At 38.0% G+C, this 27930-nt stretch overlaps 1 protein-coding gene across 1 annotated transcript in view; it reads right to left on the reverse strand.

The window, feature by feature from the left end:
• The window catches only part of CTNNA3 (catenin alpha 3), a 491060-nt gene that overhangs the window by 160090 nt on the left and 303040 nt on the right, over positions 1–27930 (reverse strand). Inside the window, exon 10 of the mRNA XM_030487065.1 lies at positions 15256–15348. Coding sequence (XP_030342925.1) covers positions 15256–15348 — 93 coding nt within the window. The remainder of the gene's footprint in view (positions 1–15255; positions 15349–27930) is intronic.

A 27930-nucleotide genomic window follows, 5' to 3' on the forward strand; every position in this document is an offset into this window, starting at 1 on the left:
GACAGCAACTTCCTTCCAGAACTAATTCACTTGACCTGAAAACTGAAGCAGACAGCAGATCACGAAATACACTAGGGGTTTTTTTGCAGGTCAGATTGCAGGTGCTTGATTTGCATGAAATTACCAGTTTCTGTTGTTAAGTACTTTCACTTTCTCTACAATACTGAAACTAAAGTAACGAAAATAAATATTCCTGTTATGCTTTATTGAATACAGTGTCTGTAAATGACTAGGGAACATTTTGGATATGATATTCAAAGGTCTGGGGGGTGGATCATACAAATCTCCTAGTTTATTTCAAGGATGAAAAGTGTATTTTTCCACTCAACCAAAAAACACTATTCCTCAAACCGTATTTTTTGAATTAGATACACAAGCAGTATCCAATACCTCATTTAGGATCAAGAAAATCATAAATATCGATCAATTACTTGAAACAATTTTAGCTATGGCTTCAATTTTCTAACTAAGCAATTACTTTCTTCTGCCCACAGGTCATGTATGTGGGGGACAACTAGATTCCGCTCTCAAAGCACAGACCCTTTCACCAAATTTTAATCAAGCCTTGAGCAATGCGTTCTCAAATGCAAATTTTAACTTCAAGAACAGCAAAATCCTTAAATGTAAGGCTGAAATAATCCTCAGGACTTACTGATACATGAAAGACAAAATAAAAAAAAAAATACTCATAACAGAGTTCCATTTATAATGTTTCATTTGTTATCTTACACTCAAAACCATAACAGGAAGTCATATCTTTAACACTGCCCCATCCAGAACTGGAGCTCCACTACCTGTGGTTCAGTACAAACAAATTGAGAACAAAGTCTCTTGATACACCAAAGCTTTTTAGAGATGTGAGCTTTTTCTGCATTTTCTTAGGTTGCATAAAAGCTTTATCACAGTATACCCACTGCACTGGTATAAAAATTATCAACACTGCTGATAGCAGAGCCTGCTGATCAAACTGGGATAAGCTATATCGTCAACAGCTTAAGTTATACTCATATAACTATAGAATAGCTTTCTGAATATGCCAGCATAAAGGAAACTCTCCATGGGGTTTTACAGTCTTGAGACTTGATCTTGAAAGGTGTTCAGCATTAAAACCCCTTATGTCTGAATACAACACCCATAATTATCAATTACATTAGTTGCAAACTGAAATTACAATATAAAAATGAAGCTTCTGTAATTAACCTTCCGTTTATTGCCTTTCATATCCAAGTAAAGCTTTAGTTCAATTTATAGTGTTTTGCATGTAAAATAGAAAGATCCTTACGAACTATTCATTCATGTAGCAAACTTTACAGAGAGAAAATACAACTGCAGTGGAGCCAGAACTGCAGTATAACTACACTAAAATTACATTCTTTGAATATTTAGTGAGATGAACACACATGTGGATTAAGTTTATATACTTAAGTATATAAGTATATATAGAAAAAACCAACATCAGTAAAGCTCAACATGTAAGCCACAACTGTTGCTTCATGTACATTTTGAAGTCTATTAAACAAAAAAAGCCCCATACAAACCAAAGAGCAACCAAAAACAAAAACAAAACCCCAAAAACACAAAACAAACAAACAAAAACAAAAAAACCCCAAAACAACACACAAAACAAAACCAACAGCAACAGGAAAAAAAAGAACTTACTAAAAATGTATTAAATCCACCAAATTAGTTCCTCATTCTCTCTTGGGATTTCTAACAAAACAGTCACCATTACAGACAAGCTTCTTCAGCAATCATGTGTCTAAACGCCATTGCTCTACATTTCCTATGTAATGGAGGGCATTATGGACTATGGTATGGCCTGAGCAAAAGAAATCAAGAGCAGAAGACAAGAGTCAACTTTCAACTTGACACAAGAATGAGTTAATAAATAGACAGACAATCAGAAAGCTTTAGGAGAGTTACATGCAGATAGGGACATGGAAGCCGAAAATCCCCAAGGTGCCTCTGGAAAGAACAGGTAGGAACATTATGGTGAACAAGTGGGACCAGCAGATATCCTCAAATATATTCCATGTCACTCATGCATACAGAAGCACCCAGCTTCAAGTTTTCACTTGCTGCTGCCACACTCAAAGATCTAAGGTGCAGTGGGCACTACCCTGCCCCTTCCCTGGAAGTTTTTTCTATCCTCCCAAGGCCTCACCGCATTCTACTGGCCCCTCACTGAAGGCTCTAAGGACCTTGCTAGGCTTTCTCTCTCTGCTGCAACCTACAAACACTCCCTTCTTTTCCTGATCCTCTCACCCAGTTAATTTTTAACGGACCTAGAACACACTGTGAAAACAAAAAGCCACCAAACAGCTGATACCTACTATTTGTTACTTTCTCTAGCAGACTGCTTCATAAAATAGAATCATAGAATGGTTATGGTTGGAAGGGACCTTAAGAGCATCTAGTTCCAATCCCTCTGCCATGAGCAGGGACACCTCACACTAGACCATGTCATCAAAGGCTCTGTCCAACCCAGCCTTGAACACCACCAGGGATGGAGCATTCACCACTTCTTTGGGCAACCTGTTCCAGTGCCTCATCACCCTCACTGTAAAGAACTTCTTCCTTATATCTAACCTAAACTTCCACTGTTAGAGTTTGGACCTGTTACCCCTTTTCCTATCACTACAGTCCCTAATGAAGAAGCCCTCTCCAGCACCCTTGTAGGCTCCCTCCAGATACTGGAAGGCTGCTATGAGGTATCCACACAGCCTTCTGCAGGCTGAACAGCCTCAATTTTCTCAGCCTGCCTTCTAGCAGGAGGTACTCCAGCCCCTTTATGGTCCTCGTGGCCCTCCTCTGGACTTGCTCGAACAGCTCCATGTCCTTCTTATATTGAGAACACCAGAACTGCACACAGTACTCCAAGTGAGGTCTCACGAGAGCAGAGTAGAGGGGCAGGATCATCTACTCTGACCCGCTGGTCACGCTGCTTTTGATGCGGCCCAGGACACAGTTGGTTTTCTGGGCTGCAAGCGCACACTGCCGGCTCATGTTCAGTTTCTCATTGACCAACATCCCTCTGCAGCCAGCCAAACAACCAAACCAAAAAAATAAAAAAATTTTAAAAAGGTGCAAAGTGAAAACAATATGTTGTCAATATCTCAGAAGGTATGCATTACATTAAGGTAAGCTAAGCATTTCCACATTTCCTCTAAGCTTTCATTGTCTGTTCTGTATTTCGCATACACAGAAAGTGCAAAAACCAACATAAAATCCTTGTTACCTTCCAGATAATGAAGACAATTCTGGGCAGATAATGAGAAATTCAAGTAAAATATTTTCTCCTCTCAGGAAAGAATCTTTATTCTGCTGTTATTTTTAAGAATCATTTCTGATGCCCAAGTAAAGAAACTCAAAACCATGAAATTAAGTTCCACCACATCGTTCAAATTATCATCCTGTAAAAAAGGAACACAACACTACCGAAATTGTATGTCACCCACCATCAAATGACTACTTCCCCTCCCGCCACCTTTGTTGTTGGCACTATTTTTCTAATGACTTTAGTCCTTTAATCCATTTTCCACAGGCAGAAGCCCCAGCAGACCACGGACTTAAAACAGTACCAAGAAATAGGCAAGATATTGCCTCCAATAGAAAGATGTACCCATAAGGAAATGAAAAATGGGGTGATTTTTGAAGTGTCTCTAATTATTTATACATGCCATGATTTAGGTACAGGTAAAATTAAAGTTGGAAGGATGCAGTGTCTTATCCAGAAAAAAGTTCCTTTTGAGAACATCTTTCCCAGAAAAATATGCACAGATGGGTAATAATTCTGCCTTGAAGATACGGATCAAGCACCAACAGCAACAGTCCGCACTCTTCAAGAACTTCAGCAATGCTACAGTAGAACACAAAGTGTGATTGCAGTTATTAATTTAAAATTCATTTTGCATTTTCCCTGAAAAAGTCAAAAGGAGACTGAAGTGATACACTGAAGAATACACATACCTTGTATCTATTTTATGCATAAACATAAACATTGGTTCACATCTAGTTAGCATGTCACATAACACAGCAAGTTCCAAAGAAATCAGAAAGAAAACTTTGATTGGAATTATTCTGTTTAAAATACTAGTGACAGCTTTAGGATGCTAAACTTAAGTTTTTTCTAACTCAGAACAGCAAATTAGTACCAACAATAATGTATAATCACCTAAGAGATACAGGAATAGAACCAACTGGTGCTGTACTTGCTACTTTTTCTATTCCTTACAAAGCTGCTCTTAATGATATATTTCCTAACAACTTTTAAATTTGGAATTTAGTACAGCATAAAGTCAAATTGCCAGATATATTTTGCATTTACCATTCTGCAAATGTAACGCAGAAAATCCACTTGCAGACCACGTTACCTCTGTCTTCTTTAATGATATTTTAATGTTTCCAGAAGAAATCATGAAAACAAGAAAGGTAGCCATCTGCTTCCTTGAATCTGAAGCTACTTCACTAGAAACTGTTTAAAAGATCAGTTCAAAAACTTGGAAGCTCAGAGATGTGAATTGGCCGAAGTTCCTAACATCCAACTTCTTCACACTTCCATCAGAAGTGCACCAGAATTTCCCATCTACATCATCAGCTGCCTCCATGGTGCTGAAGCACCCATGATGATCCCCATCACACCTCCAGTATTCCAGTTGGGAAAACATCTCAAAACTGGTAAAAAGATGATCATAGTGATATGCCCAATGCCAGAGAACAAAGTTATGTCAGATGGAACCATGTATCAATGATTTTAGCTTCTTGCTTCAACAAGAGGAATATGCTCCCTTGTCAACCTATGCTATTTATATCTATTACTGCATGCTATAGCTATTTACATTCTCTGCTCTTCATTGCTGTCTGCCTCTTTCTTTCCAAAACCATGCAAAACTACATCTCTTAACAGTAGTATTATTTTGCTGTCTTGTACTACTCTAAGCTTTCCTACTGTACGACCACCCTCCTCCCCAGACTCAGTAGGCTGGGGGGGGTGGTAATCACAATAAGCCTCTAATGTTTTATTGCTTTTCTTTCCTTCTCTGGCATTCTGCTGCAGGACTGTCACCAATAAAATGTGGCATCTCAGGAAAACTTATAAATTCAGAAGAAAGGAAGAAGTCAGAGAGATAAAAAAGAAACACCTTTCCAGGAAGAACACTTTCAAGTTTTAAAGGCACAGTGAAAAAGAAATTGTTTATAAAACATTTATAGCACTTTTGTGCAGTATGAATCTACAGCTAATGCCCTTCAACAACTTTAAGAAACTCAATCATTCTTATGTCCACTAACTACAGGTGGAGCAAGTGAAAGAATAAAACAGAATGGTTTCTATGTTGTTACAGAAGTTGAGGCTACTCAGGGTTGGTATTTTTATTTAATATTAGGAACTGAGAACTAGTTGAGTATTCTAACACAACAGATGCTGGAAGATGAAAGTTAAGACTAAAAACCTCAAAGCATTTAGTAGCTATTCTTTCTCCAATTACTATCATATAACAGCCAAGCAGCCACAGCCAAAGTGAGACTTTCAGGAGAATCTAAGAGTCAAACTTTGGGGGGGGGGTTTCCCCCCTTCAGAGTGTTTACTGGAGAAGTACAAGCCAAAGCAAAAAACTAGCTAAGTCCATTTGTGTAAGAGCATAAAGCATTAGGCCTTCCAACACATGCTGGTGGCCCACAGCTTTAGGATTCCCTAATACCCCAACCAGCTAAAAATGCCACAGGCTTTACCATCTTTTTAAACCAAACTTCATTTTCACTAACAGAGAAAGCTAACATCCTACAACTACTAACATCAGTAAATGATGATAGCTATCAAGGTTAATGGAAATTTCTTCATGAACTTCAGCAGCACTGTGTGTGGACTTAGCCAACATGGTGAAAACCAACATGAAAAATATATCACTTCACCAAAATATCTTTCCTTTAGTTTTAATAATACTAAGGCATGATATGCAGTTTTAATTAATCTCTCAATTGAAAGGCTGAGGACGGTACTTAGGAAGATGTCTGATACTGCTAGAAATACTAACATCTGTTTTCCCTCTTTTAAAGCAGATGGTAGAGAACTCACTGATTTACCATGTTCTTCCCCATTACTTATGCCCTTGCAAAAGACTACTGTATTTGAAGAAAATGGTATTAAGGCAGATAAAAGGAGATGCCACACAGATTCAACCAAGAATGAAATAACTGGTTATTGAAGTGATATTAGTCAAGAGTTTTTCAGACACTAATACAAAACTTCTTCAGTGTCTCCTACCATCTAATGTATCACAGCAAATAACAAAATGAATGATTTTCCCTCATAAAAACCCAAATACATAGGAAACATGAAATGTGCTTCAAAAATCCACTGCATCATAATATGTAATTAAACTCCAATACCTGAAAAATGTAGCACATCAAAAGATGCTGCCCACTTATTAGATATCAAGCCTCATTTTTGTGAACGAGAATTTTCAGGTTTGTTCAATACAGTACCTACTTTCTAGAAAATTACACAGGAGCAAATGATATCCATCGGGTATCAACCCAAAATGACTAAACAATTTAAGTGTAAATCAAAACATAGCCCAAAGGAAAGACTAAATTCCCCTGTTCATTTTTATAAAGGAGACACACACTGGCAAATGTTTAATTTTGAGTATAAGATTCTATAGGACGTTCACATTTAAAGCTTGAGCAAAACTTACAGGAAGCATAAGAAAATTATGATCATAGTTTCAACAAAAAAAAATGCAGAGAACATGGAAGCCGTGCTTGGAAAGTAGAGCTTCTTGGTTGAATATTCATATGCATGGGGCACACTGCTGTAACTGTTGAGCTGCTGAAGGCTTCCATGCTATAATTTTGCACCAAATTATAGGTGTAATCAGTGTACTTTGGAAAAGGATGGATTACAAGTGGCTTGCGGATTTGAGATGCCTTTTCTGGATTGCTTTTACAGCCACATATAAACACAGACTCTACAAAGAACATCTCAGTTCCTGAGCTCATGGTTCCATGACATTTCTGAATTTACTGATAAACACAAACCCATTTTATATGATCCTAAAAACATACAACAGGCTTAATGCTGTCTGCTAGAGAGACAGGAAAGAAAGCATCACAACAGTGCTGAAATTACTACAACTGAAAGAAAGGAAGGCTGCAGAGGCTAGTTTTTTGCAAGGAGTCTTGGTGGGGTTTGCCATTCTCCTCATTGCAGGTACACATGCCAATAGAGAAGCAGATCTGCAATACCCAAAACCAAGAGTCAGTTCCAGACAGTCATTCTGGCACTGAACATCAGGTGAATTATGCCGGACAAACCAAATACAAAATGTTAATGACAGCTGTCAGATCAGTATTTGAATGGCCTCAAAACATGAAGTGTAGAAATATATCCCCACTAATCAGCTCAGCATCTTCCTTATCCAAATACCAGTCCATGTTACTTGAACTACCACACTTATTTCAAACTCACACAGCCAAAAAATTCAGCCTCCATATTTAGTGGTAGCAATATTAAAAATAACTACCAGCATATTAAGTTCCAAGCAGCAAGAAAAGATGGCACTGCAAATTAGAGCTGTATCTTCCAGAAATGTGCCAAGTGTTGTGCTCTTTTCATTAGTTTTATTATTGTTTTTAATTATTGTAGGAGGGAAAAGAATAAACATAGAAAGAATAAACATATAAACCAAATACAACAATGAACCCAAGATACCATACACTAAGTACTTTAGAGATGAGTGCTCAGGTAATACAGGTCAATACATACCACACACTGTCTGTTCCAAGCAGGGTTGTATAGCAGTAATTGCTGTTTTCAGAGGCAGTTATGAGCAGGACTTTTGACTATTGGCCATGTCTAAACTCCATTTTGGGACTCAGCCATTTTGTTAAGAATTTACTAACAGCCAGTTTTGTAGCACATTACTGAGTGGTGTTAAATAACACAATCCAAACAATTATTTAAAAGATGACAGATAAGCTTGCGTAGAAATAACATTTTTTATTTGGATTGTGAGAGTGCTGAAAACTGCACTGAGATAGGATGCTTACCAGATGCTTTTGCACGAACATTCTTAGTCACAGAATTCTGCTGGAAAGGTGAGAGCACCCATTTAAAAACCAACAGTTCTGTGTTCTATGTAATTTCTGCATTGAATTCTATATTGAAATAATTAAATCTTAGCAAAACAAACCCAGCAAAGCCAGACATTCAAAACAGGTCCTAATGCTGCGAACCAAAATAATAATCAGCCTGATTTAGAGCAGAATACTAACAAGGCTGTTTTCAGGAAAGAAGCAAGAAGTATGACCAAAACATCCATGTTTTGACCCCAAGTCCCTCACATCCTCCAAGTGAAGGAGGATGATTCTATATATAAATTTTTATATACTGAAATTTAAACAGAAGTGCCGGAAGTTTCTGAGACATCCTCCAAGAGTGGGAACACACCAAAACCCCTTGTGTCCTTTCTAAACCAATCATAGACAGGAGTCTCTCAAAACCCCCATAGCTGTGGAGGAGTTCATGAGTGAAATCATGTGATTTTGGTTCCCCTGCATTGAGAACGGAACTGTGAAGCAGTTTCTTACATTTTGATCAGCCAATTTAGTAAATTCCTAAATAGAAAATGGACCCTTCTAACAGAATGTGTATGAAGAATAGCAAATTATGGGGTCCAATGAAGTCCATGTGTCTCTACTAACTGAAGCTGGAGTGAAACAGCAAAAGGTTATCTCTAAGAGGCAGTTTAGCTTCATAAGCACAGAATCTTTTTTTTTTTTCCTAAATCATATATTTCAATGTTTGTAACATAATTATTTCATTTAAAAACTTGACAGAAATCTGGTGTGATGTATTCCCAGAAGTTTTTGCAAGATCTCAAAACTAAGTCTGCTATCATGTGTCATCACTACAAGTTGCCAGTCTAACCTCAACCGTTCTGCATTTCTTACTGCTTTTCAAGTATTTACAGAATTACAAATTTAGTTAGATCCTGATTAGGTTTTCATTATTTTCTCACAGCTTCTTCCTCACAGCTGAACTAGAAGCATTATAGGAACAGGGCTAACAAACTTACACCTCCATTTCCAAATACACCAATTTAACTTCTTGCAGCACAGTATTTTGATAAGGCATAAGAGGAACTGTACGTGCAGACGCACGAGGTAAACAAGTGTGGGAGGGAAAGGGCCCTTAATCCATTACAGAAGACATTTTAACTTAAGGAGAAAGAGGATAAAGAAGAAACCACACACACTTAGATATCCATTTGCTGAATATTACAAACTCAGTAAACCAATATGAGCAGATAAGAGTAGAGTCTATAACACGAAGATTACTGACAATAAACATTTTATTCTTTGTCAGTAAAAAGTTCTGAACAAGCAGTGCAGAGCAAAAATGCTACCATAGGTACCAAACCCTGCCTACAACTGGGCACACCACTGTAGAACAATTTTATGAGTAGACATATCAAGGTATAGAAACCAGGAGAATTAATGCATCCATTATAACTACAAAACAAACAAAATCATATCAAATCTCAAGTATTTGTTTCTAAACTAAGATACTCCACATAAACCAGTGAAGACATGTTAGAAGCATGCAATTTGTTTTAAAAATAACATCTTCCCATTCACACTGTTCCTCAATAACTAGTCATCATGAAAAAAACACTTGCCTCTACAGATGTTACACCAGCACGTGAGAGAACACAGAACCGTATGTTCTGTGGTTCTTAGAAGAAACGTGCCCTTAAGTAGAGTGCAAAAGACCACGAACAAGCCAGCTTCCATTTAAGCAACAGTAAGTACTTCACTAGACAAATTCCACCGTATTTGCCCACAGAAGCTGTAGATGCCCCATCCCTGGAAGTGTTCAACTCCAGGTCAGATGGGACTTCGATCAGCCTGATCTAGTGGAAGCTGTCCCTGCTCATGGCAATAGGGTTGTAACTAGATGATCATTAAGGTCCCTTACAACCCAAACCATTCTATGATTCTAGGATACAAGTCTTGGTCCTCAACCTCCTCATAAAACAGGCACAGCATGACATGTAGTTTTATTCAACAGCGCAGTCTGTACTGCAAGCTGTTCTTGTTCAAAGCAAGCTATAAAGTGCTCTTTGCAAGACATCCTGCCACAGGATTCAACGACGCCAATCCACTTGGATGCCTGAGAGCTGTGCAGCTAATGCTCCGTCATTAAAGGTCAACTCACCTTCCCTACTTCCAAATGGTTTCTTCAGAATAGTGTAGGGCTGTGGTTGGCAAAAAATAGTTTAAATTATAAACTCTTACAGGCAACAGGTAACTGGGGCAGCGGAAGAGGAATGTCTGAACTTTCAAGCTCAAGTCTGGTACTAGCCAGCTGCGACTGGTATGTGGTGGTTTTAAATTCTGTTAACATCTCAAGTAAACAAAGCTGACATCCTGACTCACACAACTAATAAAGAGATATAAAAACAGACCCACCAATTAGGAAGCGGATCACACTTCATGCTTCTGCACACACACTTAAGACTGGGAAAAATCAAGGGTTATGGGACCCAAAAAGAGGCTGATGAAGATCCTGGCTAGAGAAACAGTCCTGGAAGTAAGGACAGACCCTGGAGGTCAGGAAACCATGCGGTGACAGATACTGGGAGACACCTAGGAACCTTGGATAGCAAGACCCAAGACAGGTTACTGCAACAGATGTAAAAGACAACACCATCGTAACTTTCCGCCCAACTGTCCAGGACTAGCAGCAAATTCTGAACAGGCTCAGAAGAAAAGTCGAGACCCAGTGAAAATAACACTGTGGGGAAAATAAAGGAGTGAGCATGTTGTAATAATGTAGCAGGGTGATATATGCTCTCCCCAATTCTTAAATAAACACTAGCATCTAGATCTACTGTGGCCTGTAACACTGTCCTGCCTGTGACAAAATTTCTGGCCTACCACAAGGTCTCGCTTTTCATCATACATACTCAGTAAATGATGTGTAATGGGCACTACTTTTTAGCCAATAGCTCCGATAGCTTTAATACAAAGATAAGACTCAGGCTGACAGCATTCTCAGAACCAGTATCACTATCTGGTTCTGAGAATGCTGTCAGCTATCACTATCTGGATAAGAAGTGACAGCAAATTTACCTGGCTCAGCATGCCTTTCATATCCATTGAATCTATGTCTTGCATGTAATTCTGCACCAACAATAGCTAGCTATAAAAAAGGATATTTATGTCTTTGCAAAATTCCTCCAGCACCTCAGGAACTAGTTCTGAAATATGCTGCAACATCTGCGTTAGGTGCAAATTAGGAAGAGAAATGAGGTGACAGCTTCATATACATTTAAAATAGCTCAAGATGCACACTTTTTTTAAGGCTATTTCCCCTCATCTCCATTTTTATTTTTTAAACACAAAGAACAACTCAACCTCTAATGTATTTCCCATTACACAGAAACCATCTAGCTGAAAAGCTATTAGATGAGAAGGAAATTTATCTATCACACAATACTTAAGAGAAAAACAGAAGTCACCAAATATACGAAGATATGAGGTTCTGGTTATACCAGCGTGTACCTTATCTTTTTTTAAATAGCTGATAAAAATATTGCATGAGATTGAATGATTTTATAAAAATTACTTAGCACCAAATAAACGTTACATGAACATACATATGGTTTTCCTGTATTTTGCTACCTTGCATGATGTACCAGAACTAATCACCCTGTGCCATTTCAGTAACTAGTAGCAAGCTCTAGCAAGATCTTATCTCCAGAGGAAGTGAGCCTAGAATTTGCTTTTTCAGGTATAACTCTTACAAAATGAGCCTAAACCTCCTGCTCCTTAAAATTCTCCAGGGATCTTTATGCTTATCAAAAGGCTCTAGCTAGAGCCCGCTGACACGCTGAAACTCTTCCCAGCTGCTGCCTTGAGACTAGTCACTTCTGATCTCCACTTTGAAGTATCACTTCCAGCTTTAGGCTCAAGGTCATTCTTCCCCTCAAAAATACCAGCTCAGGATCTGCTTGTATTTATGCTCTTGGCACTCCCTGGCTGTCACTCCCTCAAGGAGGAAAATGCCATTACCTTCCATTACGTGCGTCAGAGCCTCTCCACTACATGTGCTTCTAACAAACACAAGTCTCAGAGAGAACAACTGCACTGTCACCTTCCTCAGCTGCTGTTCAGTCTGCTTTTCTCCTCTCTTCCAACACCATGTCCTTATCCCAGGTTCAGTCACATACCTAAGGCCTTCAACTACATCCAGGTGCTGATCAATGGCTTCCTTCTCACCTCTTCCCTCCAGAGCTTGTTGCATAAGGCATCCTTATTCCTCAAGTTTATCCTTCAGCAGAGGTCCCCAACTCAGTAAAAGCAGAGGCCTACCCTTAAGGGAGGTAAGGAAAGACAACCCAGTACTAACACAGAAGCTAGGTCAAATAACAGGCTAGATTCTCCTTATACACAAACAGTTTTTTCTAGGTCTTTTCTCCCTTGTTCCTCCTCTTGTTGGCCTGATGTACCAGACATACTTGTTGAACCAACACCTGAAAGCTCACTAGCCTGTAAAAATATAAAAACCTATAAAGAACTGAGGGAAGCCACATTCCTTTCTGCTAATCTGTTTTCCTGTATATAGAATATTTTTCCATCTCTATATCGACAGGTTTACCCTTTATCGGGTATCTTTTCGTATTCCAGAGGACTATTAGAAGAACCTGAGACTTCTTCAAACATGACACTGAAGCACACAGATATGAAACCCAAGATCTGTATTAGCCAAACAGCTCTATGGGTTTATATCCTTGCTGTTCAAAATAGAAGTTTGCTTGCCTTTGTGGGTTCTTTTCCTTTTCTCTCTTCCTCACGTATGTAACGAGGTCATGATTTTGTTTGCACACCAGGAAAGTAACATGGATTCACAAACAGAGCAAGTGACTTCATAGATCTTACCTACCTGACAACACTCAAGAAAATTCTCCCAACCAAAAGCTAGCTGACATGAACAGAAATAATTCTTCCTTCATTAGAGGATATGCTAGCAGCCTTTTATTACTTCATTCTATTCCCTATTACTAATTTAAACATTAAATATTCTTAAAATTAATTTCTCATGAAGTATTCATGGAATTTCAGGAACAGGCATTCTGCATTTTGTGTTGGCTCTAACGTGCATGCCTAGTTTATTTCATTTGTTGAACAAAATATTTGCTAATAGTCTCATTTGAGGAAAAAAATCAAACAACCCATGGTGAGAGTTCAGAACCAACCCTCTCCATTTTAAATATAGTACAGTGTAACTGAATGTAAAAGAAGCAAAAAGACTTTTCTTCAGGGTTTGCCAACTCTATATCTGCCTTTTCCCTAGTGCTACATAGGAAGTTCTCCTGGTCCAATCTGCAGAACTCCCAAGACTCCAAGGTGTTTTCTGCAGGTGGTGTTTTTATCGCTGCTTTTTTGGTTGGTGTGTTTGGGTGTTGGTTTTTGGTGGGGTTCTTTTGCTGTTGTTGCTTTCTATTTCAATTCAATCATTTCAGATTTCAATCCAGAACACATGGTTCCCATCGAGAAATAGATTTTTCAGAGCACAGAAAAAAACACTTTTTACTCTGAAGATTTAAAAATACTAGGGAGTTCTAAATGCAAATTTCCCCATTCCAAACTAGAATTGATATGCCCTGCAGGGATCTTCAGAGAAAATTATTTTCCCTGTGGAGGATTTTTAAATGATATGGCATAATCTGATTTACTGAAAAATGCAGAAGCCTTATTCAATTATTTCTTACTTAGGTAAAATGCCAACTGCTTTCACAGGGAACAGTCCTTATCTAAGAAAGCAGCAAATCCTGCACAATGAACATACTATTAATAGCACCATAATCTTACGTGCATACTACATTCTCTGTTTGGACAGATCTATAATCAACTATTTCACCTCTGGTTTACCTCGAGGTCTGAAAAGGAAAAAAAAAAAAGGGGGACGGGAGGAGGAAGTGGGAAACAAACAAGAAACTTCCATTTTACTGTAGGAAATTAAAACCCTAGCAACTTAACTGGTTGTGAAGAAAATCAGTATTTTAGTAAAAATTGGATTTTAGGAGTTTCTGCTATCAGATGCAATACTGAAAGTGTTAGGTTTAAATTAAAATACTACATCTGAATGCATAATAATATATTATAAAGGTGCACCTGTAGCCCTGGAGAAACAAAGAGGCTGGAAGAAGCTATGCGTGAGTTCTTCTTACAAGCAAACAATCTCACAAAACAGGTTAAATCAAATAGAGCGGGATGTGAAACACAGAACTGTAAAAGTTATAAAAAAAGACACTGAAACTGCACATTTCAAGAGAAAACACTGATCTGTGGTATTTTCAGAATACCACATTTCCTTGGTAAAAGTTCCTCTTCCGCTCTTCCCCCCCAGTCTTGCATTTACTCAACAGGCATGACATGGACTTCTCAAGCTTGTAACTGAATATATTACTAATATTTGCTCTTCACCTCCTATTTCAACTACATTTAGCGTGCAAACACACAAAAGGATAAGAATATTTAGGCCACTGTGTGAACTACAGTAACCTTCAAAGAACTAATGATCTTGAAATTATGCAGCCTCAAGTCTGAAACACTCAAATCAGATTCACACAAATCAGTAAAATCTTTGCTCTGAACAGATGTTAACTACAGAAGTTTTTGTATCTCTGTAATTCTAAACGTAACAGAGTGAATACACATTTCAAAATGTATTAAGTACCAAAAATTTATTTGTATCTGTGCTGTTTTTCATTCATTTAATTAAGACAAGCTTTTGAATTGGTGATAATGAGAAGAATGCATACTAACATTCACATACAGAAAATTCAAATCAAATGGTAATAATATTTCACTTTAAAGGTCAAAACATGTATTGCTTTCTAAGTGTAAAAATACTCCCAATCTGCCTATTATGTTACACTGTTCATTCAAACACATGTAATTTCAGAAACAGAGCAGCATGTTTCTTTAATTGCCATTTCTACAGCTTTTTAAAACTCCCCATCAATACAGACTATTTACAATTCCTATGTTAACCACTAAGAAAAAATAAACAAATTAACTGAGTATTTGCCCCTGATTTATCATTTGGCCTCCATTTACTCACTAAGCTGTGTGAATGGAATGTGAAGTTAGACTGAACGAGCATGACTAAATATTTATGTTGTGTGACAAAAACAGAGTGTATGCTCAGTGCGCTGGAATAGGAATTAATTGGAAAAGCCATACCTGTGGACACAAAGTCTCTATGTGATTAGCTGCCATTTGGACAATTTTCATTCCATCTTCATTTGTTGATAATGAACAAGCAAGGTTTGCAACCTTAAATAAACAAACAAACAATTTTGTAAGTATTCATCCCCCGACTCCGAAATTTGCTAAAAAAAATCTCTGCTAGAAAGCCTGAGCTATTTGGGGAATTTAATTTGTCAAAAAATGTATCTGAACAAGGAAACACAGGAGGAAGAAAGGGGGGGTGCAGAGCTGTACAAAAGTGTGAAAGTAACAAGAAATCTCATGACTTCTCCCCAATGCAGGTTCACCACATAATAGCTTCAGAGTGGTGTTTTGATAACATCATGAAATTTCAAAGTAAGATCCCAAGACTTCAGCTAGACTGCTCATGACCGTGCCTCAGTTTTTCAGACCACTTCAAATCATGTCCAGATTATTTTTTTTTTAACCTTACTTTTAAGACCTTAAAGATCAAGTTCATTTGCCGTGACTTGGTGTAATGAAACACAGATTGATTTATGCCCTGCACTATCCATACGTCACTATTCTAATTAGTGGCACAGTTTTCTACTGTAATAGTCATATCAGCGTAACTTACACTAAAAACATCTAAGGGAACTTGAAATCTGCAAAAGAAGTAGTCTATCTTCTGTTTTATTTTACTATACACCATGGAGATACAGCTTCCTTTAAAGGGGGGGGGGGAAGCTCTTCCACGATGCTCCACGGTTCAACAAGTTTGAAGAAATGAAGGAAAAAAGAGCACTCGCCACAGCTCACAGCAACTCAGCATCAACAGGCTGAAACAGACAGGCTTGACAAAGGTACAAGAGGGGTAGGGATACTGACATCAGTCGATTTTTTTCATCCTACTGAAGTCATATAATGCCCTTACGTAAACTACTACACACTTGCTAGTCTTCACAGCCTTCACCGAAGCAGCTGCATTACATATATATCACTCCAATGTTAATGTAGATCAAGAGCTGCCTGAGAAACAGACCTCTGTAGTGCTGCAAATACTAATAGAGATATAGATACGCATAGTTAATTTGTAATTATTCAAAACTCATGAAATAAGTTCTACAGTCCAGCTGCTGCAAAATACAAGCAAATCTACCAGCATTTTACAACACTACTTCTAAAAGGGAATCAATGATGATCTATTATCAAAGGATTTATTATTCTTACATAGTTGATGAAAATAATTACAAGGAGTTAGTGTATAGCCAAATTACTTTTCCTATCCAAAATTCAGAAAAGATTAGGTAAGACGCTTCCTGAAAAGGATGAAGGCTAGAATGCATGGCCTTCCATGTACACCTGTGCCTACATATGAATACTTTATGAACCTATCCCTGGTACTCCAATACAACTCACTGGTTGCTCTCGAAGCACAAGGAGCAAATTAAGGATGTAAGCATTAGGAATTCATGTAAAGCCACTTCACAATGACAAACAGAGGTTTATTACTTAAATTCCATGTCTTTCAAAAATCAATATTCAAAGAAAGTAGTATTTGAATACTTTAGAAAACAAACATTTATCGTGTTACATTTCTGCTGGTTATTTGGAATTCATACTACAGAGTGCTATACCAACAGTGAATTTAATCTTTTACCTTTTATTTTGATCGACAGTAGAAAATTTTTTGTTTCCATTAGAAAATGAGTAGAATTTTCTTCTCCCAGCATTTAAGTGTCACCACTTTTCTACACGTAGCTTATGCACAAGTAAAAGGGTTCTCTGTCAATTTCAGTAGGTGATCAGGCTAATAGCTGTTCCACCCAAAAGACAATCCAGATTCCAAGCAGTCATTAGCATGGTTGCCACCATCAGTACACTCACTGCTGGTATATTCCTCACCAGCTCCTGAAAAGATCTCCTTAATGTAAATCCAAAACACGATAATCCAAATAAACCAAATGGGAAGAGTCAAATGGGAACGTGCCTGTCCTGACATCTCTTTCAAAGCTGTAATGTTACTACTAAGGATAAAAAGCTGTTTCATCACCACTAAATGCCCATAACCCACAAGGAAAGTCAAGCCCTAGCTCTGAGAAGACATATCACCTAACTTTCCTTGAAGTATCATGTACACCTTGGAACGTTCCTCAAACAGCAAAAATCCTTTATTATGCTGCAGTCTTTCCCATAAGCATTGTAAGCTCCATCACATTTCTTTTGTATCCTCCAAGAGAGTCACTAGCTTCCTTTAACGGGACCTGAAGTCCAAGTACACTGCAACTTCAAAATAAGTAGAATTTCAAAATGAAGAGCCAGTGATTCCTCTCAGTCTGAAAATAATTCTCTTTCTGAAGAGCAGTGTTTGCCAGGACTGGTCTGATTGAAATCAGCCCCAACAGAACTTTGAAAACAAAGAAATTTTTCAACCTTTTTTTTTTTTTTTAACCATGTGAAAAAGCTTATTTGTTCAACTGGTACTAGTCAGTGCAACATATCTATTTGTAATCATTCTCTTCAACTATTTCCAAGAAACTACGAAAGCATTAATACAGCTCTTCCTTGAAAACATTAAGAGCAGTGAACAAACCAGAATTTTTAGCAACATCAATTAATACACTAATTAGGGTGCAGTGGGAAGAGGAAAACTTCAAACTGAGCACGTAAGTGTAGCGTCAACAGTAGACAAAATGGGTTTTTTTGATTATGAAGGCACCAAAGTCCATATTATTTGATGCTCATTTAGAAGAGTAAGACCTGTGTATACTAGATGCAATACGTAAAAAAAACAAAAAAAAAAAAAAAGAAAAAAAACCCTAACTAATCATATTCCTCTCACACATTACAACCTTATATGGAACATGCATGTATATCTAAGAGAGTGCACAACTGGAAAAGCTTTTATCTGAAATGTGTGCATTAACTTCTCCAGTTCCTACTCTTTATCTAACAATCAAAAGTAAAAGGAAGTAGAGGCTCTTTGAGATATAGTATACATGAACAAGCTTGCACAATTCTCAAAAAATCTTGAGATGGAAGGCTTTTTACCTTGGCTATGATCACACAAATGCACTTACACTATGTATCAATGTCCTCTCCCTTAGTGGAAGGTACATGCTTTAAGAAGTCCTCAGCTTCTTTCATCCTCAGATTTCCAAATGCTTTCCACTGGACAAAACAAGGCTAAAGGGAAAAAACATACAGGCAAAAAAAAAAAATCTTGGACATCCACCAATTACTTCCAGTGGATCTCCAGTAAGGTGTGCCAAGAAAGATTCTTCAGAAAAGTGTGATAATTTGCAACAGCCAATGCCCTAAAGCCATATATGGCTGGAGGTGATGAAGATAATGTAATATCCTTCCTGTAGGCACAAGTGCTACCAATCCATTAAGGGCCTCAAGACACGTGGAAATTCACCTGCAAGTGAGTCTGCCTCTTCACTGTCAGAGGAACAAGAGGTGTTACCATATTCATTCTGCTGAAAAGAAAAAGGAAAGCACAATCCTGTTGGTAAGAGTCCTTGAGACAGACATTCCAACCGTGACTTAAGGATGCATGAGAGTGGTTTAAGAATGAGCTGAGGTTCAGAGTTAACTCCAAGCTGAGAACACATGTGCAAAGCCAAATGCAAAAGTGAGATTTTTAGAGAGCAAGAGTAAAAGCACTATGCTGCCTCACCACCTGTTTTATTCTCAGATGAGAACAGCTTTACTGTTCTAGTAATGTTTGCCCATGCTGGAAACTAAGGATTAAATGGCCCCTAAGGGATTCCCCCCCTTCCCACTCCCCCAAGTCAACTTTACTGCACTAACTCCCAAAAATTAGTATTTTCTTGGGAATAGTCTGCCAACTACCTAAATTGCTCTTATATACACTGTACTGAATGAAGTAACATGTTCTTTAGTTGTGTTGCCCCTCGCTCCACCAAGAAGTGCTTAGTTTCTTATCATTTTTTCATGGACTCCTAACTCAATTATACTTGTGTTTCCTCTTCTTGGTGAAGACTTCCTATTCTTCATAGTTAAAACTTCCTGTCAAGAAATTCTTTCCACTGAGAAAAGACCTTCCAAAGCTTGTACCCTCAAGTTAACAAGATCCTTCACCACACTGCAAGGTAAGCCCGAAGTACATTCTTTGTAAAACTTTATAGCACAGTGTGAAGAATTCTCTGGCAACACAATCCCTCCCATTGATAACCTTACAGAAATTCTTCAGACCGTGCTACTAGCACATACAGCCTTGGATGATGAATGCTCTATTGATGTTTCAGCGTTTGCAATCTACTTTTAATCAAAACCAAGGAAAAACAATGATATTTTTAAAATAAAATCTGCCATGTTTCAAGTTCCAAGAAAATTTGTCACAAGATTTCAAATACAGTCTTTACCAGAAAGCTTAAAATACTGATCCTATCATTTTGCCACTTTATCATAGAATCAACTAGTTCAGAAAAGACCTTTAAGATCGTAAAATCCAACATTACCCCAGGACTGCCAAGTCCACCACCAAACCATGCCACTGAGGGCCTCATCTACATGGTTTCTGACCACTTCCTTGGGCATGTAATAAAGATCAGAACCAAGCACAAGTACATCTTTCTCTTGAGAATACTAACCAGATACACTCTAAGTTTAATGTGTATATGAATTTACCAAATCACTGACATTTCCTACATGTGGGAAATTAAAAAGGCTGAAACTCAGATAAGGACCTTGCTTTGCCAAACGTTTCAAAGAAGGGCAAAGCCTTGAAGACCTTGTGATCCATCAAACTGCCAAAGAGATGGGCACCAAATACAAACGGAAGAGTTGTGAGGGGGAAGAGCGGAGGGGGAAAGAACGATCAGATAGGGACGATACACAATACATCACACTACAGCACGAATGGACACAAATGCAATAAACCAATGCATTAAGGTAGAAATTAATCCTAAGTAATCACTGGTCAGAAGATATTTCATTTGTAGGAGCAGCTGAATACTGAACTGATGAGTAACATTTTATTTTCAGCATTACAGCCATCAACAGGGCTTTTGATATAAATTATATACTCTCTGAAAATTGATTTTAACTGTTAGTCTGCTCTCCTCCAACTATAAGTACAAAAAGGTACTTACATATTCTTTGCTTCTAATCTTGTGGTATACTAAATTATCTTCTAAAAGTTTATTTCGTGTTCTTAGCTTCTACCCCTAGCTCTGTTCATGAAGCCTTAAAAAGTCTATTGAGGAAAATGACTTTTCATACAAAAAAAATGCCGTGGAAGAACTAGAAGGTCAGCAGTAAATAATGACTCCATATTTTTAACAAAAAGGCTAGACTGATGTATGTATGTATGTCTTCCAGTTGTTGCTGCATTTTTATATGAATTTATGATTACTATGCATTTTTATGAGCTTAATAAAACTTACACAAACTGGAATATTTGTTTAGAGTGAAAAAACATATTCCTGTGGACTGAAAACTTACCTCCAGTGTGCAATAAAGCAGTATCACAATGTTGCTTGTTTTTCAACCCATTTACCTATTTTCTATCATAAAACTTAACTTCTTTCCAGACCAAGTAAAACTGTAACATTGAGCTATTTATAAGCTGCTTCCAAAGTTTATAGCTTACTTCTGCATTGCTTGTAAAATGCTTTAGGGTACTTCAGGTCAAAAGCTACACCATCACTTTAATTTTTATTACTCACCAATTTTGTGTGAACAGTCACAAACTATACTAAAAATATATTTAACATATATCATATTGCTTTCCATGTCTCTTCTAGCTTTCCACCTCCCAGTTTTCAGACTGTTGCCGTTGCCAGAAATGTCCACCTCCTTGCCTCTGACTAGTTAACTGAGATGGAAATCAATCCCAAGAGATGCAGTGTAGTTCCTCCAACGTGCATACAGTCTATGTTATTAAATCAGCATGAGCTAAGATGACTCTCAGTCTGTTAACAAAATGAAACCACACAGCTCTCACTTAGCACTTAAGTATTAGCGGAGCAGGAGAGGAAACACACTTCTTTTTAGCAGTGTAATCACTTAGTATGAATGCCAGAAATTCTTTCATTTCGATGTAAATGTTTTAAATTCCTTGAAAAAGGAGGACACCTGACAAATAAAACATCACATTAGTTTTGAATGAGAGGGGGGAAAAAAAAAAAAACCCACAGCTCAGGTAACTGTTCTTTAGAAAGTTCAAAACAGAAGCAAAACGTCAAAATAGACATTTATCCTTTTACAAAAACAGTTATGCTCTAAGCACATTGTTCTGACGCAACTCCTGGATTGGTTATACATGCTACAGATTCATATTCTAATGAAGAAAAGGTCAATAATACTAATCATAAATTAATCTCTGGAAAGTTACAAAGAACAATCATTCAGAAATGTAATAAACATTGTACCACAAAAACTTATAAAGAAATCACGATGGGGGAGAAGAGACTCTGACAACCCACCAACAAATCCACAGATAATCAAAGATACTGAAAGATCAGTGCAACAAAACTTACTTTAAGAATTTAATCCATCTTAGGACTAGCCCTTCACAGAACTTTTGCTTCCACAGAAAGTATGGACGCCCATTTTACACCTAACATTAGTATCAAGCACCTGCTTTGGCAATATATAAAGTATTTAGCAGTACAAGTTTCTGAAATATGTATTTTTTGCACTAAGAAGCAGTTAATATATATTCTAGTTCATTTCCAGTGATCCTCACTATTAACTATGGGTACAGAATTACAGACGTGTGTTGCTTGAGCACTTACTATCAAATCTAGGATGAGAATAGGAGAGTCAACAATATGGCACTGAGCTACAACTGAATAAAGTATGACATGCAGAACATTAACGCCCATTACCTACAAGCATAAATGAACTCTTTAGCAACAAAAGAATGTTTTCTTCCTCATAGTTGGAAGGAAACAAAACAGGGAAATACAAGCATACACATACTTAAAAATACAAATTCAATTCATCGTATTACCAGAAATAAAGTAGCTCACACTAGCCATACAAACTTTGACACTAATTTTCACACATCTACCACTAGTAATATCTACTTTATTTTCTGCAGGACACAGTACTGCATTACAAACTGCATGTGACAAATTCACAAACAATGAAACTGTCTATCCTCTAAAAACTACTACAGAATTCAGCACATCTAACTTTGTTTAAAAAAAAAAAAAAAAAAAAGAAGTTATTGAACAAACAAAACTTCATGATGATAGGTTGTCCTTTTGTCCACAGGGCGAAGAGCAAAAAGACTATCTTCGGTACTCAGCCCTGGAATCAGTGCAGCAAATTTGCATTTCCCTGCAAATTTGATGCCAGCAACAACCAAAGGAGTACTAAAACATACCAATGCACAGAACAATTTTAATTTCACTTTATTTGTGAAAATCCCAAATATTATCACCAACTTAGACTACGGTTTGCCCCAAAAGTTGTCACTAACTCACCTCCTACATTAATTGAACCAGATCACTACTGCAAAAATAAATGCAAAATACCATTAGACCATGTATACCAGCATATGTGATTAGGAAACTGGAACAATACACTATCAGTGAACACAGTATTTGCCAACTTATTATTAATGATACAGTGGTACTACAATGAAAATCCAAATTAAAACATAGATTAAATAAATATGTAACAAAAATGGGAAATAATATAAAGCTGCATGACGGGAGGGTTTAATCTGAAACTTTAGGCATCCTTACTGCCCTTCCTGAGAAAGCTTCTCCTCAAAAGGGAAAAAAAATGCTTTATCACGCAAGTAATTTTTCCAAAATCCCTGTGAAAGTATAGTTGGAGGTCCTCCCACCCTTCAGAAACAAACAAAAGAAGTGCCATCCAACTTGTTCCAAGATTCGGCATGTAGCAACATCTGAATTCTAGAACTTTGCAAGCATTCCCAGAGCAAGTACAAGGTCTGTCTTTCAATTTAAAAGAGTATGACAGTGGATCAGAGCCTTAGGCACCGTAAAGAAAAAAAAAAAAGTCCCATTTCAGAACTTGTCATGAGTTAACTCTCTCTTTCAGGACTTCTTGGAATCATTCTCCAACCCAATTATCTACCGTAACTTCTGGGACAGTAGAGAATCAATTTAGTGCTAAATGGTGTGCAACCCTCATGGCACATCTACACGTAAGAAAAAAAATTTTTTTTTGTTTGTTTATGCTTTACAATTAACTGGATGACTCAATTCCCGCCTCACACACATACCCACCCCAGGGCTTTCCAACGGTTGAAATATTGACAACTGCTGTTTCTCAGAACTAAAATGAAGGAAAGGAACTCAGAGGAACCCTTGTAGAGAAGACTACCTTAATCATTACCAAAAAGCAAAGTAGATCTTTCCACACAGCCTCATTCAGGACAGGAATCAATCACAGAACACAGATGCATAAATTTGTACCTACCATAACCAAAAAATGCATTCATTTCAGAATTAAATAGGATACAATATACCTTACTATTATCAGTGTTATTATAAAGACCTTTAGTCTATTCTTGTCCTGCTTCCACTGAACAAGACTTGAAAAAGTAATACCCACAGGACTACTTTACTACTCCATCACCAACCAGCTTTAAGCATAAGCATAATGAAAAATTATTAATTTCAAATACTGACCAAAATAATACTCTAAACTGGACCGTATATCATTCACTTGCACTGATGAGCAGTTGCTCACACAGATGCTCCCAAAATCTCGTGATTGCTTAAATGCAGCCCTCTCAAAGGAGGCCAAATATTCAGACTGAAGAACTGAAACTGAAAATCTGGGAACCTACAAAAACATGCGCTTTTTAATATATTGTTTTCTACTGTTTCCTCACGGATGAGTATTTTAGATTTTACGCTGCACTAAATTAGGCCTTAAAACGACAAGGTAATTGAGCTTCTTGTTTGCAAAAGGCAAACACCACCTCTTACCATATACGACTCGTAAGTAGTAAAAAAAACACAGTCATTGCTAGTTTTTAGTGGCCTGAGCTGCCCTGCAAGCTCTGGCCACACACTTGCCTGCCCGCGCAGTTTTCTCCTCAGCACTCGGCGCTCAGAAAAGCCTCAGCCAGGAACGGCAGAATTCTCCTTCCAGAAGACAAAACGCACGTTTGTCAATCTACATTAAATGCTCGACAGAGAAACACACAAGGAAACTCACCCACTCCCGCTGGTCATGACCCACCGCAACTCCCCCGGCCGCCGGCAAGGGCTTCACCACAACACAATCGCAGGGTGGCCACCGAACCTTCCAGAACGACCGGCGCGGGGCCGCGCCCTGCTGCGGGGTGGGGCGCTGCCGCATAACGGCGGCGCGAGGTGGCGGCTGCGAGGGCTGTGTGCGGCTTGTTGCGAGGAGAGCTCTGCGCTCTCCGCCCCGCTACATCCAGCCGTTCCCCAGCTGGTTCCGTGCCCACGGTGGCCCCGTCTTAAGCGCGTAGAAAGGGGACCGAGTCTAAGGGATGGCGCCACAGCCTCGGCAGCCAGCCGGCCGCCGCCAGGAAGCGAGGGGTCGCGGTGCGGAGCGCGGCAGCGACTGGCCCGGCCCGGCTGTCGCGACAGCCGGGTCAGAGGGGTCCGTGCCTGGAAGAGCTTAAAAGAGCCTTTTAGTTGAAAGGGTGGCTTCAAGAAAAGCCACTTTAAACGCCGTGAATTTACTACTGCCGATGGTTTTTATTCTGAGTACTAACCATACAGGACAGGCACGAGGTCTGGGTCTAGCTCTGTTCAAAAAAACTTTCCATACTGAAGTGAATCGAAAATCTAAATTGAAATTTGAGGCTGTAAACATGCTTTTTATGAAATGCTCAAGCAAATAGAATTTGCATTGGCTGTAAAGCAATCCCTGACTCACTTACAATACATGTATGTACACTAGGTATCTAAGTTATCAAAACGTTACGCGGCTTTAGTTTAAAAATCTAGTATGTGCCACAGGCACATAGTATATTCTTAACACATTAAAATACATCATTACTGCAATTACAGTATATTCTTACGCATTCACTATAGGCTCCATTTCAAATATATAGCAAAAGTATATTTAATCCTCTTGTTCCTTATTATCCTTCCTTTATCCTTTCAATGACTATCTAAAGAATTTTGCAGGTTTATAGTTTTTCTTCTCTTTGTAAATGGTGTCACGAGCTGTGTTCCTGCAGCTACTGAGAAAGCCATTTATAGACAGCAAATTCCAGTTGCAGTGGAGCTGGAAGGAGTCTCCTAGCTACTGTAGTTTATATGGAGTAAATGTACTAACATAAAATGTTTCTGTCCTAGTGGAAATCTTTATTCCATGTTAATTGAGTTTAAAGGTTCATAAGATATTTTATAATAAATCCTTGACTCATTTTGGCAATGTGATCTCTCATCTAGGAAAGGTAAAATTGATCACAAAGGAGAACGCTTAAAACACTTGCGACCTTGCAACCAAAAGCTTCCATATAAAGTCACCCAGATTTCAAAATTGCAGACTGCAGTGCAGTCTGAGGCATCACGTGGGCTCACCCTTAAGGATGTGGGTAGAATTCGAAGTATAGGACTGTTACCCTACTAAATTCACTGGCAAAACTCTTACAGAGACTCTATCTTGTTTACAGTACACTGACCTTTAGAAAAGGGAAATGAAGTCACTGTTAATCACTGTAAACCAATGCACAGATGAGAAACAGTCCTAACGCATGGTAGACATCCATCCAACAAGAAGAGAGCAAGAGATGTGGGGGTTGCTAATACGTTTCAAAGGGAACAAATTCTGTGCAAACCAGTATAGAATTATGAACTATAAATGATTCCTAATAAAGGGCTGACAGGGTATGTGTTAATTAAGCTAAAACCCAGAATGGTCATCTAAACTTCCCATCCAAATGTACATGGAATATGCCTACTACTGTCCATCTGTCCCTTTACTGGACCAGTTGTGTAAAAGAGAGCTGACAGAGTTGCGGCTGAGGACAGTTCATTAGAGAAAACATGCCTACTTTAATTCTGTCCTACTGGGTCTAGCGAGGAGGTTTCTTGTTCTAGCAAGACCAGCCTGTGTTTTCCAGAAGAAGAAAGATTTAGAAATTTGATATGAACTTAGTATTTTCAATACTAGGCTAACTGTTATAAAAAAAAGCACTTTAATATAATGATGTTAAAATGGGAGCAATGTGATCTCCTTAGAAGTAACTATGTTGACCTTACTGCATATTGCTTGAGTTTGTTGTTCAGTTTCTTTTACAGAGCTTCTGCAGAGGATGAATTACACCAAAGGGTAATACCTAACAGTATGTGCCTTTTGCCTCAAAGCTGTCAAAACCAAAACCAGCCAACTTCCCCGTTAAACAAAAATTGGTTCCCTTCCTTGATCAGAAATTCTAGTCTATGACTTCCCATTGTATGTTTTCTTAATAATTTTCTTGCCTTTTTTTGAGAGTTCAACCACTACTCAATTGTATTTCTGCTGTTAAATCTATAATATGAAATTATTTGTCCTGCTTTTTGTTTTCTTGCCTCAAATACAAGATAATAGATAGCTTCTCTAAGTATTGTGCACAAACTGCATTTCAGAACAAGAACATTTCGTAGTTATTTCAATGTATTCAGGAATTCACATTATTAAGTACAGTCTTGTAAAAAGCAACACCCTGGCAGTGGGGGGAAAAAAAACACAAGTTCAAAAGCCCTTTGGCAGTGGCAAAATAGCCAGAAGGATTCCTAGAGAAGTGATTAAATTGAGCAAACAAACATGTTGCCTGATCCTCTAGAACATACTCTTAAAATCATAGAATGCTTTGGTTGGAAGGGATCACCTAGTTCCAACTCCCTTGCCATGGGCAGGGACACCTTCCACTAGACCAGGTTGCTCAAAGCTCCTCCTTCACCAGATATCACAGCATCCATGGTCTAGGGGAGAAAGAAAAAAAAAAACCCAACAAAAAAACAACCAACCACAAACTAACAAACTTTAACAAATACACACACTCCCAGAGATATTTGGTATTTAAAAAGCACAAGCTTTAGTGAACTGCTGAGACACACATTTTGATGATGTGTGTCTTTTTTAGCACCTTCAGAATTATTGTGTTACAGGTGAGTGGCTCATTACAGATCAGTACTATCAAAACTCTGAGATTTTGGGGGATATAAGATAGAATCACGGTTCCTGATATTGTGAGGAACTTCTAAATCTGGTTTGTGCAGTAATGCAAGAAAAAAGTCACTGCCACTGCACTTGTGTCAACTGCCTTTATACTATCAGCAAAAATGTTAACTGGGTGTATTTTGATGAGGAGTCCATGTTGAAGGAATACAATTTTCCTTTTGGAGCTGATATAACTTAGAGTACCCTCTGCCTCACCATTCTAGGTGGCTGACATTTCTAGCTGTTGAAATATGCCTCTCAGACATATAAAGTCTGATAAATCTTTGGGTTGTTTATCTTTTGTTCCCTTGCTTCACACTTATGCAATAAAGGCTGTGATTAAGAGGATTAATGAAAATGTCACCATTTATCACCTGAAGCTCAATCAGTAATAGGAAAGTTAGACCTTATTTGATTAATTACATAAAGGTGCAAAAATTCTCACATTATGAATTCAGGACTTGCTGCGAGATGCTGGAACTCTGTAAGGTCCAAAATCTCAAGGTTCAAAGTCTTAGAGTTTACATACACTTAGAAGTACATGCTTAACTTTAAGCTAACTTT

This window comes from Strigops habroptila, chromosome 5 (assembly GCF_004027225.2).
Source record: "Strigops habroptila isolate Jane chromosome 5, bStrHab1.2.pri, whole genome shotgun sequence".
NCBI lineage: Eukaryota > Metazoa > Chordata > Aves > Psittaciformes > Psittacidae > Strigops > Strigops habroptila.